A 17525-nucleotide genomic window follows, 5' to 3' on the forward strand; every position below is an offset into this window, starting at 1 on the left:
TTAAAATATATATATACACAGTAACATATATACAACAATGATTATGATAAATTAAATGCTTCTTCAAAGTTATAATCATCATTATCCATGCTGATTTTCTCCAAGACTCCAGCTAAATTTGTAGTTTCTTTCTCTGAAAAAATAACAGTGGTTATAAGTATGGTAATGAAAATAGAATAATATTAATACATTAAAAGACTTTTTTTAGGCGTGTGCCAGTTTCTGCCACCATAATTAATAATGTAATTTATAGACACTCATTTTTTAAAGGCTTTATTTATTACATATTATGTATTACACATACCACAAAATCACATCTCAGATTTTGTATGGATCATAATGTGCGATGATGCTACCAATAGAGCTGATTATAGAAGAGAGGAAGCATTTGTTAATTGAGTCAACCACATCCCCAGAGCCATAGAAAGGAGTCAGTTGACGGATGGCAACTCTATGATTATGGTATCGATCGGGATGTGGACCCACAAGCTAGTTCACTATATCGAACCCAGGGTAGCTTATAGGACATTCAAGCTTAACAGCATAGATTTAAACTGAAAAATACAGTAGAATGCTCAGGGTGCGGATCAATAGCGGGGGGAAAGAGTTTCCACAGGTCTTAGAATCAGAACCAAGTAAGAATAACATCCTCAGCCAGATGCTACTCACATTTCAAATGGTACTGGATGATAGCTCAGGTGACCCTTAGCAATCTCATGTCTGCAGCTGCATCAGTACAATTCTATCCTGTGCAGTTTGATTTTTATTTCGTAGCAGTTCCATGAAATGAAACTCTTCCACTTTATAGTGATAAAATAGGGTGGCGACCTGTCAATACTTCTCCTCTCCCATGGTATATCAGAAATGACTAGATAGGAGAAGTTACATATATGATAACACTAAGTAAATGAAAAGGGGAAGAAAGACCTTATTTAACAGAAGTATCTAACACAGCTAATTGAGCTTATAAACTCTCTTATAACAAATGGCCTCGACTGTAAAGAAGCCTCCTAATGAAGATTCTGACAGTCCGGATAACACAGTGGACTACGACATATGAACTTTGAAGGGTTATTGACCTTGCATTACTTCTCTTAACTGAAGGCTGTAGTAGCTAGTTTACACTCTGCGATCACATGAGTAGCTACCTACTTTTCTCTATTAGGGAACTGCACACTATATCCAAACATATTAAAGTTTTTGAATAGGCTAAAATATGTAAAGATGTAAACAGGCTATAGACAAACAAAATCCTGCTAGTTCAAAACTGCAAAAAGTTTATAAGACTATTAAAAATTATCTCAATACACAAGTAAGAAATATTGACAAATAAGGCAAGGCAAGTTGTACAACTATTTTTTTATTTAAATTATTTACTATCTAGTTATTTTTGATCAATACATAATCATAATGAGTAGTAAGGTTCTGGAGAGAGAATTAATAGAATTCCTTAGGTAAGGAACTATTGTCTGACTGTTTCGGTGCTTCAGTAGTTCACTCAATTCCAAAATACTTATTTTAAATAATTCTTTAAAATTATACGTAAAATAAAATAATTAAATAAATATGATTTAATAAACATATTTTTAAATCTTATTGATAAATTAAAAATATATTCTCAAATAAAAATCCATCCATAAAACAAATTTATTTTTTAATTCAAACACTTAAAATAACGAATAATCAATAGATAAACTAAATAATACCATATTCAAAATATTTGAAAGTTTTTTTTTCAGGAGAAACAAATACAAGTAATAAATATTTTTGTAATTCAAAATTAGTCCATGTCTTATTTTAAGTGATAAATGGTAAATATTGAATATCACATTAATAACAGTATCTGCAAGGCCAATATGCCTCAAAAGGGATTTATTTCGAAAGGACTTATATTTTCTGAAAAAATGATTTAAATGATTTGGGTAAAAGACTTCAACATCCAAAAAGATCCATCTCCAATTCTTAGAATAAAATTAAGTCAAATTAAAACAAAAAAAAGGAAAGAAAAGTATGGAATATATTAAATTTACATTAAAATTAAGTAAAGTTTCGAACATAATATAAGAGGACGACAAAACATTTGTTTTTAAATTTATTTATTCCACATTTTAATTATTTAGCAAAAATATCATCACCGAACCTCTCCTGTTGCTTTCTTTCCTCCTCTTCTTAGCCAATGTCTTCTGTAACTTTTTGTTAGAAGTTGGTACAAGATTTGTTTCCTCTTTATCCTGTTTAGTCTCCGTGTGTTTTCTTTTCCTATTTTCTTTACCCACAACCTTAATATTTTCATTCTAGAAATAATAAACAATAAAATAAAATTGACAATCATATAAATTTTCAAATCATATTTTCTAGTTAAAATCGTTAATTCTTACTGGGTTTTGGTCTTGATCCATGGCTTCAGCAATACCAGTAGTTTCAAGCTTTCCGAGAGGACCTTTGGCAGCTTCAGATTCTAATTCATTCATCATTTCCACCTCCATTCTTTCCAATGCTTTATAATCAAATTCTTTAGCCATTTTGTCAACAATTACACTACTTATATGACACTCTTTCTCAGTAGGTGGCTCTGTGTAATAACGAATGCGCCCTCTGAAAATTACCAAATTCATATCTAAAATAAAAATTTAATTATGATGAGTAGATAGATGATTGTACGATACCTAAATATAAAGCTGATTAACATTTTAAATTAATTTATCACATGTACCTATTCCAATCTTCAATCAAACCCCTGGCAGCAGCTTCTAAATCTACAACTCCACCTTTTTTATATTTCCCCTGCCTCTTTGCCTTAGTAGCAAAGAATTCTTCAGGAGTGTCATAATCTCCAATTCCATACTGCTGCATCATCTACAACAAAAATGTAGCAGTTTTAATTTTTTCACTAAAATTTTAACTGGTGAACCATGTTGACCAATGAGATGTCATTTTTGACCTTTTAGTCTTAATAGAATTTTGTAGTTATTCAACCCAATGATAAGAATGTAACAGTTAAAATCTTGTGAGCCTTATGCTTTGGCCGGAATTGTAGCATTTTCGTTGACTACTTTTTTGATAAAAATTGCCCCAGCATCACCTAAATTATGCTTTTCACTCAAAATTGAGCCAGCAGTAATGTAACATACTATTATTTTTTAATTAAAAAAGGGGCTAAAAAATATTAACCTTGTTTTTTTACCATACTTGTAAAAACAGAAATATACTTATGAAATTACATTACATTTTTCCTTAAACTATCTTTGATGAATTTGTGTTGTCCATTTGAGAAAAATTAATTATAATTTATTATTTTTTTTCTTCAAAAATCAAAGTAATGATTTATTATTATTTTTAAAAAAGCCCCACTTGATATTTTACAACAGTAGAATTTAATGTTTTTCTATATTTCTTACAATATTTTTTAGTTGCATATATTTATTATAAAGCAGAAAAATATAATATAAATAACTTATTGTTTGTAAAAAATAGTTGTTTTTTGAGTTACATTACTCTTTTATTTCTTCATGTATCTCCCAGCTCGTGAAACCATAATGGTGATAAAATTATTCATCTCGTTAGGACTAATTGATTTATTGCATTTAAAATATAATACAAGTGATTCAATGAAAGAAACATTTTAAATACAATACAGATACATTTAACATATGAAATTTCAAATTCTAAATTATTATAATGAAATTTCTTTTAATATAACTTCAAAACTTAAATGTAAATAAAGTTTTATCCCATTATTTATTATTTTTCTGGAGTTTTAGAAAGTAATTTGAAAAAAATAAAAATAAAATAAATGTCACTGGTGGCTGTTCAGGGTTAAAAATGTGAAATGTCCCGAGCACTGAATTGGTTAAACAGAGGCAAAGATCCAAGAGGGTTGAGAACTCTTGAACTGATGAATACTTTATATATATAAATTGATTTAAGGAATAATTTTTTATGAAAAGCAAATTTTCCAAAATAATTGTTGGTTTTATAATAATAATAATTTTTTTTTGTCTTATAACCATTAATTACCTGGTCTTTTGTAACCCTCTGTAAGATTGCAGTAGCAGGAACAAACGGATCGGCTATAGCTTCAACTTTGACAGCATTCCTTAAGGAAACGACTGCATCTGTCTCTGATCCGGCTTCTTTAGCAAAAACCAGACCAGGACTGTCAAGTAACTTAATTTTTGAATCCAATTGAACCTCCTGCATTAACCTGAAAAGATTGACTATAAGTAATATTTTAAGTCATTAAAGGAAATTCCTAACTATTTAGAATTACAAAACTTTAGAAATATGGTATGTTTTAGAACTTATTTTAGATCTAACAGAAGCAGAACCGAATATTATTTTAATATAAAAATACAAAATTATATCATCATCGTAATAGCTAAGTTAAAAAATAAAGCAAACTTTAGTCAAGTTGCCATAAATCAATTTTATGACATAATGGTACACAACCAAAAAATTGAAGATTGATAACGAAAGACTAACAACCAAGATCAGCCAACCTTTTAGATTAACATTTCTAATGTATATGAATACACAAGGCATAATAAAGTAAATGGTAAGAAATGAGGAAATTTTTCTTAGTAGTCAAAAAAACAAAATTAAACGAGTACCAAAACTAGAAACAGGATTTTTGTAAAATTACATCTTTTTTGTTCCTTAACCTCAAATTCATTCAAACCTCACTAAAAATTTTACAAAATTTTGAGGGTTTTTTCCCCCCCCACATTTTCATCCATTTTTTGAGTTAAACTATACAATCATTTACAAATTTGAAAGCAATTCATGAAATAGTCAAGAAAATAATTTTATGAAACTAACAATTATAATTAGTTAAATAATTCATGATATAAGATCAATTATTGTTATCTTGGCCACTAGTTCTAGTTTGGCAAGGTAACTACAGTGAAATTTCTTCGTAGTAATAGGGAGAGTTAGAAAATCTGTATAATTAAATAACTAGAGACCAGATGTCTATGTTTTTTTTATATTTTACTATATAGGGTATCATACTTTAAACTTATTATGTATCTGACTCACCACGATCTATGGAATAATATATTAAAATTTAATATTGTAAGTTTTGTCCTTTTTGAAATAAATGTAAATAAATTATGAATTTTGTTACACAATATTATATATTTTTCACTTTGTAACCTAAATTAGATTATTTCTGTTTTCAGAAGATAAACTTGAAAGTTCAAACCAAATTTCCCACATTATACACATAAACGTATGTATGACAGGGTTTATTTATTTTACTACTTTTTCCTTATTAAATTTATGGGTTAAAATGAAGAAAAAAAAAGAGCAAGTATACACAGGGGAAAATTAATCTTGGATTCATATTAACCAGTGGCCTCGGGCAACTATGAAAAAAGTCTTTAGAATAAATTTCATTGTTACTGTTTTTAATTTTCATCTTTCATTATTCTGTCAAACTTTATAGTGGTCAGAGGTAATTTTGTATTTCATTTTTTTTTAATCGTGAGTATTCAACAAGTTTAATTTGATTCAAAGTTGGATAAGCATTTCGTGTATTTTAATTATAAATTAAACAATAATGATGATTTTTTAGGATTTGGGTGTTTTACATACAATTTTACACATTTTCAGTTTTTATTGCATAATTTTGCACATGTTAATTTTTTAAAGCTTCAAAATCCAGCCTCTAATCAAAACAATAATATATAGAAGACAAATCTGGAAGTTGATTAATAAATAATGAACAATAGCAAATAGCAAGTTGCATCTCATCTGTAGTCTGCAATACCAAGTTTTATTATTAGATTTTTTACAAATAATAAATTATATTTTTCTCTAAACAAGAAAATTCTAGTTATTTTATCTCATTATGGGAAAAGTATAAAACCTCTTTATGAAATTTTCTTCCCTAAACTCAAGAAAACTTTGGTCTTCCTGCTTTCTATTATAAGGATAAAACAGATATTTCCTATTTCCTACTTATGCACAAATATTACAAATGAATAGAAAAATCAAAGTATTCATTACCTTGTAACACCTGGAGTAGCACCAACATTACATGCTCGATTTCTCTTTAAACTGTTAATGATACTGCTTTTACCAACATTGGGAAGGCCTGAAAATATAAACACAAAATGTACATGACAAATTCTCACAATTAAAAATTACGTATAGGACAAATTTTACCTATTTTCTATGCACAATAACTTTTTCCCTTAAAAAACACATTATAGTTTCAATCATAACCAATAAAATATTTTTATCAAGAGCTTAATTAACTTTCAATATAATGTAAGGGTCAAAGTATGTTTTTCTTATTATACCTCCTCTACTTTTTAAATATAGGTTATTTTTTCTTGTGGGGACTACTAAATATGTTTAACTAGGTTTTGAATAAGGCATGATTTTGAAATAAACATCCATTACCTACAACACCAACGGTAATTGCAGTCTTGATATTTTTATTTCTACAGTAGTTTCCAAGAAGCGACATAAGTAGCTCTGCTCCAACACAAGATGAAACTTTGATGTTCTGCTGTGCTTTTCGGTGCTTTGATTTAGACAGCATCTTCCTACCAAGTCTCCCCCGCTGTGACTGAGTACTCGCTTTGAATGGGACCGTAGGGAAAGAACCTCTTAAGTATTTGAGCCACTTATCTAACATGTCACGAGGAATCAGATCTGAAAAATTAAAGAAAAAAGATCAAATACTGATGAGTTACAAACATAATTTTGAACATGAGGAGTATTATGGTTATAAAGTTTTCAATTCTTATTAAGGAATAGCAGGAATTGTATGATGATGTATAGTTCAATTAATTTAAATTATCTGAAATGCTTCCTAAACAGCATAATCACCATACTAAAATAAGGGACACTGTAGGGGAGATTCTCTCACATAGGATGAGAAATTCCTATCTTGAAAAATTCCTCTTCCTAAAGTGTTAGGGAGTGATGAAAATTTAATTTTTCTATTACTTGTAATCTCAGCAACAGAAAATACTGATCCACTAGTTTCCACTCATTATTGGTTATGGTTTTCAGAGTTATAAATGATTATATTTTATAGAGGCACGCATTGCAGTTTCAGGAGTCTTCATTTTCATCAGTTCCAGACTTTGGGGCATAATTTTTCTACAATATGAAAAGCTTATTCCATGTAGTAATTAATTGTTTACGATAAGTAGCAATGATTCCTGCTTCTTGGTAACATAAATTTTTTTCTGATGAAAATATCAGGTGGTCGTGAAACCGTACTTTGGAAAGTATGATGGATTGTACCTAGGATGCTAAGATATTTATATTTACTCTTAAATTGTAACTAGAATATAACAAATGTATTGGGTTCTTACATTTTTGTGTTTGGTGAATAAAAAAAAATTCTTTGATTTTTCCTGATAACACTCTTTTCGAACACTATGTCTTGACTACTTTTATAGCAAGCTCAAGCAGCATTGCAAATAAGCTGAAAATTTAATCTAATGTACAAATTTTGTAGAAAATGTTGATTGTGTTAATTTTGTACAGAATGTGAATTTGTATCTTCGTAAAATCCAAAGTTTTATAGTTATAAATGAAAAACTAAAAAAGTTTCCTGGTATTAAAGATAACGGATAGGAGCATACCTTGGACAAAATAAAAGATTTAAGTAATGAATTGCTAATTTCATAAATTCAATAATTTTAATTGTCTTTCTTGCTTAATTAATAACCATTAAGAATAGTAAGGATAATTATTAAACTAACCTAATTACTTAACCAAATAATAAAATGTTAAGAAAAAAGCTCCAAGGTAAGGAAATATCCACCATGGCCTCTGATATTTTGTCCTGGTAGACAATTGGCCTCTGTAAACCTCAACCTTCTTTGTGAATCAATAAGCTTAGAGCATTGCAACATATTGCAACCAATCAAATTATTAACAAATGAAGAAAAACCATAGCTGTGCTAAGGTAGCACTCTAATATATCATGTCGTTTTCTTTTTATAGAAACAATAAGTTTAAATATATATAAATAGATATATATTATGATGGTATATGCTGAACTGTCTTGGAGTTATGTATTATATCTAATTATTAATTTGAAATTGAATTAGGATATAATTATAGTTGTTCATCTGTAATTAATTGATGCTTAAAACAATTATGGGGATAAAAATTTTATCTATAATTCAAATTAACTTTTAAGGATACTTTGAAAATAATCAGTTTACTCATTCCTGTTTAGCAGGGGTGGCCAACAAGTCGATCGCGAGCCCAATTTTGGTCAATCGTCGATCGCACGCAATACCTGTGGCGGAATTCCGTGTACTACGAACTTCAAAGAGACTGTAGATGACAAAACTTTCTAGCAATAGTTTAATGCATTCTGGGAATTTGCAAAGGTCATAAATTCCTAGAATTCTAACAGCTTAATACTGTGACCTCCGCCACAGCACAATATATTTTGATTTAATGTTATACTTGTCACCGGTTGCAATGCATGGACTCATTATTGTTAACTTTGTCAGGATATATACCTAATTATGATTCCTTGGTTAGAGACATGCAAACTCAGTCTTCCCATTAATGTTAAGGCAACAAAGTAAATTCTAAATCTGTCTTTATCTATAGCTAATCTGAATTAATTAATGTTGTTAATATTTCTCCGTGTTTTTTTGAGTTTTTTAGCCCTTTAAGTAATTATTGTTGTTTTTACATAGGTATGTAACAACATATTTTTAAGTGATAAATTTTCGTTAAACTTACCAGCTTTATTCACAACAATTACAAGCCTTTTCTTGCCTCCTGTTTCCTGAACTGCCTCTTCTACTTGTTTACATCGAGTACCAATTGGATCTCTAGCATCAACCACTTCCAAAATAATATCAGCAGCTTGAACAACCTATAAAACACATCACTAATCATGAAAATAATATTTCATTAAAGTGGATTCAAATCTCTTAATTTAAACATTATCCTTAAATGTGTATTTTATAACCTCTTACTGAAATTATAAATAAACAATTATAACATAGTTATTATTTGGCCGAAAAAAAAACAAAAAAAAACAAACATAGTTATTCGAAATATACCTTTCTAAATTCCCGATAATAAGCCTTTAATGACCCCTCCTTCTTAATAAGAAATGGCTTTTCATCATCCTTAGGTTCAAATGCTTCATGGACTTTTTGTTTCATTTCGGCAGATGCCACCAAACCTTCTAAGCCACCAGCTTCTTTTTCCAAACGCTTCATTTTTTCTCTTTCCTCTTTCCATATCGCTTTTTGCTTAAGTTTTTCTTCTTCTTTTTTCCTTTTTAAATCTTCAACTTCTTTTAGTATGTCATCTCTAAAAGGACAATCTTGAGGCACATGAATAACTTTGGGCTTGTGTGCTAAAATAAAAAAAACATTATAAATTAATAATTAATGCTAACTAGGAGGGTACTCCCTGTACACCTAATGGTGGACCAACCTCTATTTTACAAGTTATACAATTATTATTTTATTTGTACTACTTTTTACTCAATCTGAATAACTGTAATTTACATATATTCTGTATTTCAGATTGTAATATTTTATTTTTAGAATAATACAAATAAATGTCAAATCTAAATTCCAGCATTTTAATTGTATTCCATCATATATGTAAAATATAATACTACATGACACTTGCTGGACTAATACCCTCGCCCCCATCAGTACTAATAACACTGACATTGACAGCACAATTTTATAACTACAAATACTAAAGAAAGTAGATTCTTTTATAGTAATATACAAGGAAAAAGTTTAGTTCGAAAATAAAAGAGATATTGCATCTAAAAATGTCATTTTGAAATAACAAAAATTAATAATCACTCATGATTTATGACTGAAAAAAACTCTTGTACTTACATTTCGGCTGTTTCTTTGTCTCCTTGCGAACTTTTCTATTATGGTCACGAACCTTTTTCTCTATTTTATACCGCAGTCTCGCTGGTACCCGCTTGCTCTTCTTTTCTAGAAGATAAAAATAATTCAAAAATATAAATACTATATTAATTTACTATATAATAAATGGTGAACATGATAGAAATACTAATTGGAATGCATACTTAAACACAATTTTGCCATGACTTCTCAGTATTTGCTAAATAGATAACACGAATTTTTAATATAACACAAACCACATGGTATACAGAAGGGTTAATAGGGAGGTACTGACTGTTATACATCCAATGCCACACTAATCTTATATAAACAGTCCTATAACTTTTGATGGAAAACACTCTTTTAGTTGATGTCTTAGCGTATTTCAACCTTAATCAATGAAAAGTTATTATGGTTTGAATTAAAATACAAATACTGAGTTTATCAAGAAAGAGTGTAATTTATAAATGAAGGTTCAACTGTCAGGAGCATGCCCAGTACCGTTTTGGCGTTCCATGGAAGCCAGCGCCGTTTCTCTGACTGTTCCAAGGGACCGAACTCTAAGATCGGAACCGTTTGCAAACTGTCAAAACGTTTTGACTCCAGCAAACCGGACATTTGAGTTGGTGGGGGGGGGCTGCTTGGGGCTGTAATCAGGAGAGATAGTTGACCGTGGATGACTTACACGAGATGATGGTTGGGGGGTGCGGTTCAAATTAAAACACAAATAAGTTGAAGTAACGAATTTAATTGTGCCAACATTTCGGCCAGAATTTCTAGCCTTCATCAGGGCTAAGAACAGAACAAGATAACAACCAATGAATACAGCAAATGTAAAAAAAAATAAAACAGAATGACATAAAATAAATAATTGTACAGAATGGATTAATAAAATTGGGGGTTATAAATTTCAGAAGTTTTCAAAGAATGTTATAGCTTGTAAATTGTATCTTTCTAAAGAATAAGAAATAAATATTAGTGGTTCTATTTAATGAATTTTTATTTAATAAAAATTAAAAAGAAAAAAAAAACCTAATGAGGAGTTTTAGTAAAGTAGGTTAAAAAAAGAATTGTTATATGGAAAAGGTAATCATTTTCGTTTATATTGTCGTCTGGAACTTTAAATATTATTTTTCAAAGAAATTAAAAATTAGAAATTTTTCATTTGGAGAAGTTTTTTTTTCTTTCTGCTGACTATTGTTCATACAATCGTTCATAACTATACATTTTATCCAATTCCAATGTTAATACAACTGTTGGAAAGTTGTGTCTGATCTATTAAGCTACATTAGCAAAATTTAGATTCAATTTTATACTACCTTATAAGGTCCAAATATTATTTTTAAATAAAGGAAAACTTTTCAAACATTTTATTTTATATATCCGGTTCTGATTTCTTTAATTAGATCTGGCCTTTGCCTTTTGTTGGAGAAGAAACAGAGCCCTAAATCACCTTAAATACAGTTTCGTGAAGATTGGTTGAGTCAAATTGAAGTTATTTTTTTATTTTTTGTCAATATAATTTAAAGGGAATATTTTGGGCCCAAAAAGTTTATTTTCCGTTTAGTTATTTTTTATTTTAAATCTTATTTAATCGTTTCTTGGTGTGGTAAAAACTAATATGAACTTTTTTTCACTCCAAAAAATCTTTTACTGCACTTTGATATGTCTGTCTGTCTACATTGTTTCAATATCGTACTCATATTGAGGTTGTATAAGGACTATTCATATTTTATATGTATTATATATAACCATATTTATATATATTCTTTATATAGATTCTAATAAAAAAAAAAAAAAAAAATTGGCAAATCTTTTTACTAGTAGTGCATCGTAAGAACGAAGTACTGAAAGTAAATTACTGAAAAAGTTATTAATTACAACATTTACTATAAGTTAATTCCCAAATATACAGCTTTTTAAAACATTAAAATTAAGAAAATTGTTGCTCTAACTGTTTTATAACAGATTTAAACTAAAGAGATAGTTTTTAATAAACTTTCCTACAAATAGATTTAATATGAAACAGTCCCAGACAATGATAAAGGATAACCTAAGAAATGAGTAATAAACTCGTATTCGTAACTTAGCAGTCCGAGAATAGGGAAGCGGGGAGCGTTCCAAATGTCTACCCAGTCCAGACTGGGTAACACTCGATCATGCGCAGTATATCAATCCAGAACTCGGTTTCACTATGGCGTCACTAGTTCACAGACTGCCTCTTGGAACAGCTTCAGGTGCATTGATTTGACGGGGGAGGTTGCAGGTAGTTTTAAAAGTTGTTTTGGTGTTTGTGTACATGTGCTGTAGTTTAGTGATGTCTGAGTTTTTGCTTTTAAAGTTTACTTTCTAGTGATATATAAAAAGTAAAATTAAAATGGCTAACCGTACAGTGAAGGATGCCAAATCTATACGAGGTACAAACCCACAATTTTTGATCGAGAAAATTATAAGATCTCGAATTTATGAATGTAAATACTGGAAAGAAGAGTGTTTTGCCCTTTCAGCAGAGCTAATCGTTGATAAAGCAATGGAGTTGAGATACATAGGGGGTATTTATGGAGGTAACATCAAACCGACACCATTTTTGTGCTTAACTTTGAAAATGTTACAAATTCAGCCTGAAAAGGATATTGTAGTTGAGTTTATCAAGAATGAAGAATTCAAATATGTTCGTGCCTTGGGTGCATTGTATATGAGACTGGTTGGCTCTTCAATAGAATGCTATAAGTATTTAGAACCACTTTTAAATGACAGCAGAAAACTGAGGCATCAAACACGTCAAGGTGAATTTGTATTGGTTCATATGGATGAGTTTATTGATTCTCTTTTACATGAAGAAAGAATGTTTGATATTATTTTACCAAGAATGCAGAAGAGACATGTATTAGAAGAAGCTAATGAGCTTGAACCAAGGATTTCTGCATTAGATGATGATGCAGATGATAACATGGAAACCTCCGGTGATGAAGATGAATTACCCCCTGAAAAACCTACAAAGAGAGAAGATAGAAAAAGATCACCCCAAAGAAAGGAAAGAGACAGGAGTAAAGAAAGAGATCGAAAGCACAGAGATAGAGAAAGAGAAAGGGAACGTGAAAGGGAAAAGGTTCGTGCAGATAGAGAACGGGAGAAGCATAGGGAAAGGAGTAGAAGTAGGGAAAGGAGGCATCGATCAAGAACACCAGAAAGAAGAGAGCGGAGAGAAAGAAAAGAAGAAAGGACAAAGTCAAGAAGGGATCATGACCGCCATGAAAGGGATGATAGAAGAAGGGACAGAGATCATAGAAATAAAAATGTGTATGGTTAAACTGTGTTTTAGTAAATTTGTGTTTTTTGTAAATATATATTTTATACCTAAAGTTGTTTATTTATCTATTTAAAACTAATATTGTCACTCTAGTTCTTAAACCTAGCTTTCTAGATATTTTCACTTAGAAACCATGTAAATATTGTGAATAACTGTTTATTTTAACAGATTAAGAAATTTATTTTAAAGACTATTCTTGTGTCTGCAGGATATAGATATCATTGGGAAATTATTTTTACAAATATAAATTAAATTATGCATATTTGTTAAGCTCTTGCTTATAATAAGGATCACTTTACCCTCACACAGTCAATTTCCATTTGACATATTCTTTAAGGCAAAAGACATAACAGATTTGCGACTTTTAAGTTTCTCAAACCTGGCTGATTTGCTACATTTTTGTTACAAAATACTAAGGCCTGTATTTAAATGAGGCATTTGGTCATAAAACATGGTAATTGATAAAATGAAAACTTGTAGGAAATTGATTGTCATTTTTAAGATATTTGGCACTTAGCTGCAACAAAAATCACAAAATTATATTACACAATTATTTTGAGTGCATTGGAATTAAAACTTTTTTAGATACTAACATTTGTTTGTGGATATTAAAACAAATAATATAGGGGGAGGAGGAGTACTTTGAGGTACCCTGTTTTACAATATTTGAGGCACTCTATTACAAAACATGATATCTGAGATTTAGTTTGATTCGAGGTTTTTGTTATCATGTAAATGTGTTTTAACGTGACAGTAGCTTCACTGCCAATATGTGTTCTACCATCAATCACACAAACATAGTGAGACAATGCTTTCACAACAGTAGATCATGACAAATTTAATGGGTGTAAAACAGTAATACCATGTTCACCTTAACAAAAATTATTATCTGTGGCATACAACAAAACATTTATACTTTGATTCGAAATTATACATTATTTATATGTTTTACCAAGTCCATTTATAGTTGAAGAAATGAAAGTTAAAAATTTCCTTTGGTTAAGTAGGTTAAATGATCAGTTATTTTAAATATCTTATTAATATTTTTAAGTTGGTTAAATGATGAAAAGGCTGTAAAACATGATAAGTACAGTAGATACCTTGTTTTATTTCAAAACAGGTCAAGAAGTACTGACATTTTCCTTTATCTTCTTTTATGCGTAACTTGGATCAAATTAGTTTGTACTCGAACAGGAAACCATAGTTCGAGTCTTCAGTGTTATCACCAAAAGAGCTCTTGTCAGAACTATTACTTTTATTTAAAATATTGGTTTTATATTATAGGAACAGATTTTAGGATTCAGGAGGCCTTTATCATTATTGGAAATGGATGAGAGGGTCCTTGAAAAAGTTTGGTTGGGTAACACTGACATTAAATATGTTCACCTAGATGATACTGAATTAAGTTCAGAATTGTTATTTATCCTTCTAAGCATTTATGTTTTTTTTCCTCCTTACAATTAACTTTTAATTATGTTGAATAGTTTATTATGTGAGGCATGCACTTGCTTTCTCTCTCTCTTAGTCCAATTTCTGTTAACATTTATTAATTTTTTAATATTAAGAATTGTATAGCTTACATACATCCTGGTTGTAAACTAGATCTGGATTTGTTTTATCAACTTAGTTAAATCAGAGATTAATTTATTTTGAGACAAGGTGGTAAGTGTAGTCTAAAAACATCTCAACTTCTGATTGAAAAACCGGTCTTTAATAAGCAATAGTTTATAAAATAAAATCTCCTGGTCATTAATCAATTCAGTTTTGTCAATCCATAAATTTTCTTTGAGTGATCCTGTTTGTTATATTGGTCAAGATAACTGTATTTTTTTAATACATGAAATTTAAGGTGGAGATAAATTTGTAGGCAGATTCATTTCACTAATTTTAATTTACATACAATATGTTCTACATTTCAGCTTACAGGCCATCTTCAGAAACAATCATATTGTTATTTTAAATTAATAGCCAATTTCATAATGCAATTCTAAATTGAGTCTGCCAATTATTAAATTTTTTAAAGAAACATTTCTATCTTAATTTTAATCTTCATCACTTTCAATACTTTGTCGAGGTGCATTTACATATTTACTTTTACAGTGTACACATTTTCAAAAGTGTATAAGTCTATGTATAGGATTTAATAAAACAATAGAGTTACATTTGCACATTTTAGAATGGGCTCGTAGACTTGGATTTCCGAGAAACTGGTCTGTTCTCACAGAATCATTAATTAGAATTGGACTCTAGTTTATTCTAAAATTCCATATTACATCTGAGTACTTTATACTTTGACTGTATTACAATCGCTAATAAGCATATCCTGACACAGAAGAGTCAGGGCTGTTTTATTTTTTTGTACACAAATGGGGAGTCCCATTCAAGTTTTATTTTCCATCTTCCTCAACACAAAATTTATTTATTTATACTCTCATAATTTTTTTATTTCATTAAAGCTTCAATCATTAATTTTCAGTGTAGACAAGGCTTATGAAACCACTTACCATTTCACAGGTCAAAGTAGTCCTGAACCAGCACAAACTACAATCTCATGTAAACAAAACTTATTTATTCACTCAAATTAAGGGTGAATTAAAATTAATTTAAATAAAAATTGGTTTTTCAAAAGAGCATTCTGAAGTGTATTGGCTTTAGTTATCCAGTATCACTCATACATATCAAACAATTGTCAATTCATTGTATTACTGTTCCAAATGAATTTTTATTACTTAGGGTTAAACAGAATCCATATTTTTAAAATGTTTAACCTATATTTCAATATATTTTTTCCTCCTACTGTTGGTTATACAGCCAATAAAAATCACTTCTCTTTTCTCATTTGCACTGTACAAGTAAACAAAAAAACTAGTGGCACTCTCGAGACAGGCTGATAGAAGTTCAACTTCTGAAAATAAAATAATGTACTAAAATTTATTAACAATGATTATATGTTTCTTCTTATAGCTCAAGGCAGAAAATGTTAGTTCTAGAACAATAATAATAATTAGAATAGAGCTATCATTTCCTGATTTAATTCTAGCTGAAAAATTGTTATATTCTAATGGATTATGAGATTACAGGAGCTCATTTAATCAGATCGGCACTGCCGGGGTCGTTACGCTACTTCATGTTCCTACTCTCCTACTACAGTATAAAAATTTTCATGCTAGAATTGACCAGTGTTGCCCCACCCCCTCCTACCACTTCTGTTTTGTCTCATAAATAAATCTACTCCTACATGATTTTTTTTTTCTTGAGTTGTAGAACATCAGTAAAGAAGTTTCACTTCAACAATCAGTTAAACAAAATATTTACCAACAAATAACATTTCTTGTCCTTAACTGCAACATATCAGCCCTAACTGAAATCTTCATCAGGCAGGAAATCTAAGAATATCACATGAAATAGTTTTCTGACAATAAAATCAAATCAAATTTTGATTTAACTGAATTTCAATGGAACTGGTTTATTCTATTTGAAAATTTAGGAACTAGATCAAAACTGTTACACAACAAATTAAGTGGGCATGCTTACCTTACTTATACACAATGAGAAAATTTGTACTTTCCCATTGTTGTGAGTCATAACCTGACACTAAAACAAATTAAATAGAATATTTGACCACTAAATATCAGTGGTTAACATAGATTTTTTTTTGCCACAACTGCATTCCAACTACGGTGCAACCAGTCCTTAGAATTATATTAATCTTGATATGATAAGAGAATGTAAGAATCTCTTCAAATCGTTGGCTGATAATAAAGTATTTATAATTAAACATCAATCAAAGACTAAAAAAAAAAATTTATGAACCATATTAAGTCCAACATTTTTAAAATATAAAATTATATAACAACTTTTCAAAATTATATTCTATGTATAAATATTTCTATAGCTTTTTGACCTAATCTATTGGTCATCTTCACTTCAAATATTAAAATCTATTTTTAAGCATACAACTCTTGGAAGTATTTATGATAGTTTATTTAAAATTTACTGAGGTCATCATGTTCTTATTTATTATTATTGTTCTATTAGTATTATATTATTATTCTACAAGACAGTAGAAGTCTTGCGTTATGAATTAAGTTGATAAAAGTGAAATATTATTAAAGAAGGAAATAGTGACGATTTTACATAGTATTTTAAGGAGACTAAAATTATGGTATAAAAGCCCCAAGGTAGCTTCAGTAAATAAGCAGCTGAAAATAGGTAGAATTTTAAATGAACTATCACAAATACTCCTAGGAGTTGTTTGTTTAAAAATTGGCAATAGAATAGTCCAAAACGTGATAGAAATTATTATATATATATATACACACAGATAGATTAGATATATA

The 17525-nt window shown here is 29.4% G+C and overlaps 2 protein-coding genes and 1 long non-coding RNA gene across 3 annotated transcripts; 1 reads left to right on the plus strand and 2 right to left on the minus strand.

Annotated features, from left to right (window-relative positions):
* On the minus strand, nucleotides 1-10207 carry Ns1 (Nucleostemin 1; the record flags this gene model as incomplete). Its single annotated transcript, XM_014434154.3, is given in 11 exon segments — nucleotides 1-133; nucleotides 2141-2294; nucleotides 2379-2595; nucleotides 2714-2856; nucleotides 4018-4204; nucleotides 6010-6097; nucleotides 6409-6663; nucleotides 8731-8866; nucleotides 9057-9358; nucleotides 9861-9965; nucleotides 10061-10207. Coding segments are annotated over 11 exon segments (1698 nt in total). The 5' UTR covers nucleotides 10080-10207.
* Nucleotides 10208-12057: 1850 nt separating this feature from the next.
* Prp38 (pre-mRNA processing factor 38) lies at nucleotides 12058-13385 on the plus strand. The gene has a single exon (XM_014434189.3). It carries the CDS (start codon nucleotides 12253-12255, stop codon nucleotides 13183-13185), a length of 933 nt encoding a protein of 310 aa, XP_014289675.1. The 5' UTR covers nucleotides 12058-12252; the 3' UTR covers nucleotides 13186-13385.
* Nucleotides 13386-15057: 1672 nt separating this feature from the next.
* LOC136796734 (uncharacterized) lies at nucleotides 15058-16986 on the minus strand. The gene is made up of 2 exons (XR_010844470.1): nucleotides 16720-16986; nucleotides 15058-16090 (listed from the first exon to the last, which is right to left on the minus strand). It is a non-coding gene; the product is annotated as an uncharacterized lncRNA (long non-coding RNA).
* Nucleotides 16987-17525: the final 539 nt, after the last annotated feature.

This window comes from Halyomorpha halys, unplaced genomic scaffold (genome assembly GCF_000696795.3).
Source record: "Halyomorpha halys isolate HHAL.00 unplaced genomic scaffold, Hhal_1.1 Scaffold45.1, whole genome shotgun sequence".
NCBI classification, from domain to species: Eukaryota; Metazoa; Arthropoda; class Insecta; order Hemiptera; family Pentatomidae; genus Halyomorpha; species Halyomorpha halys.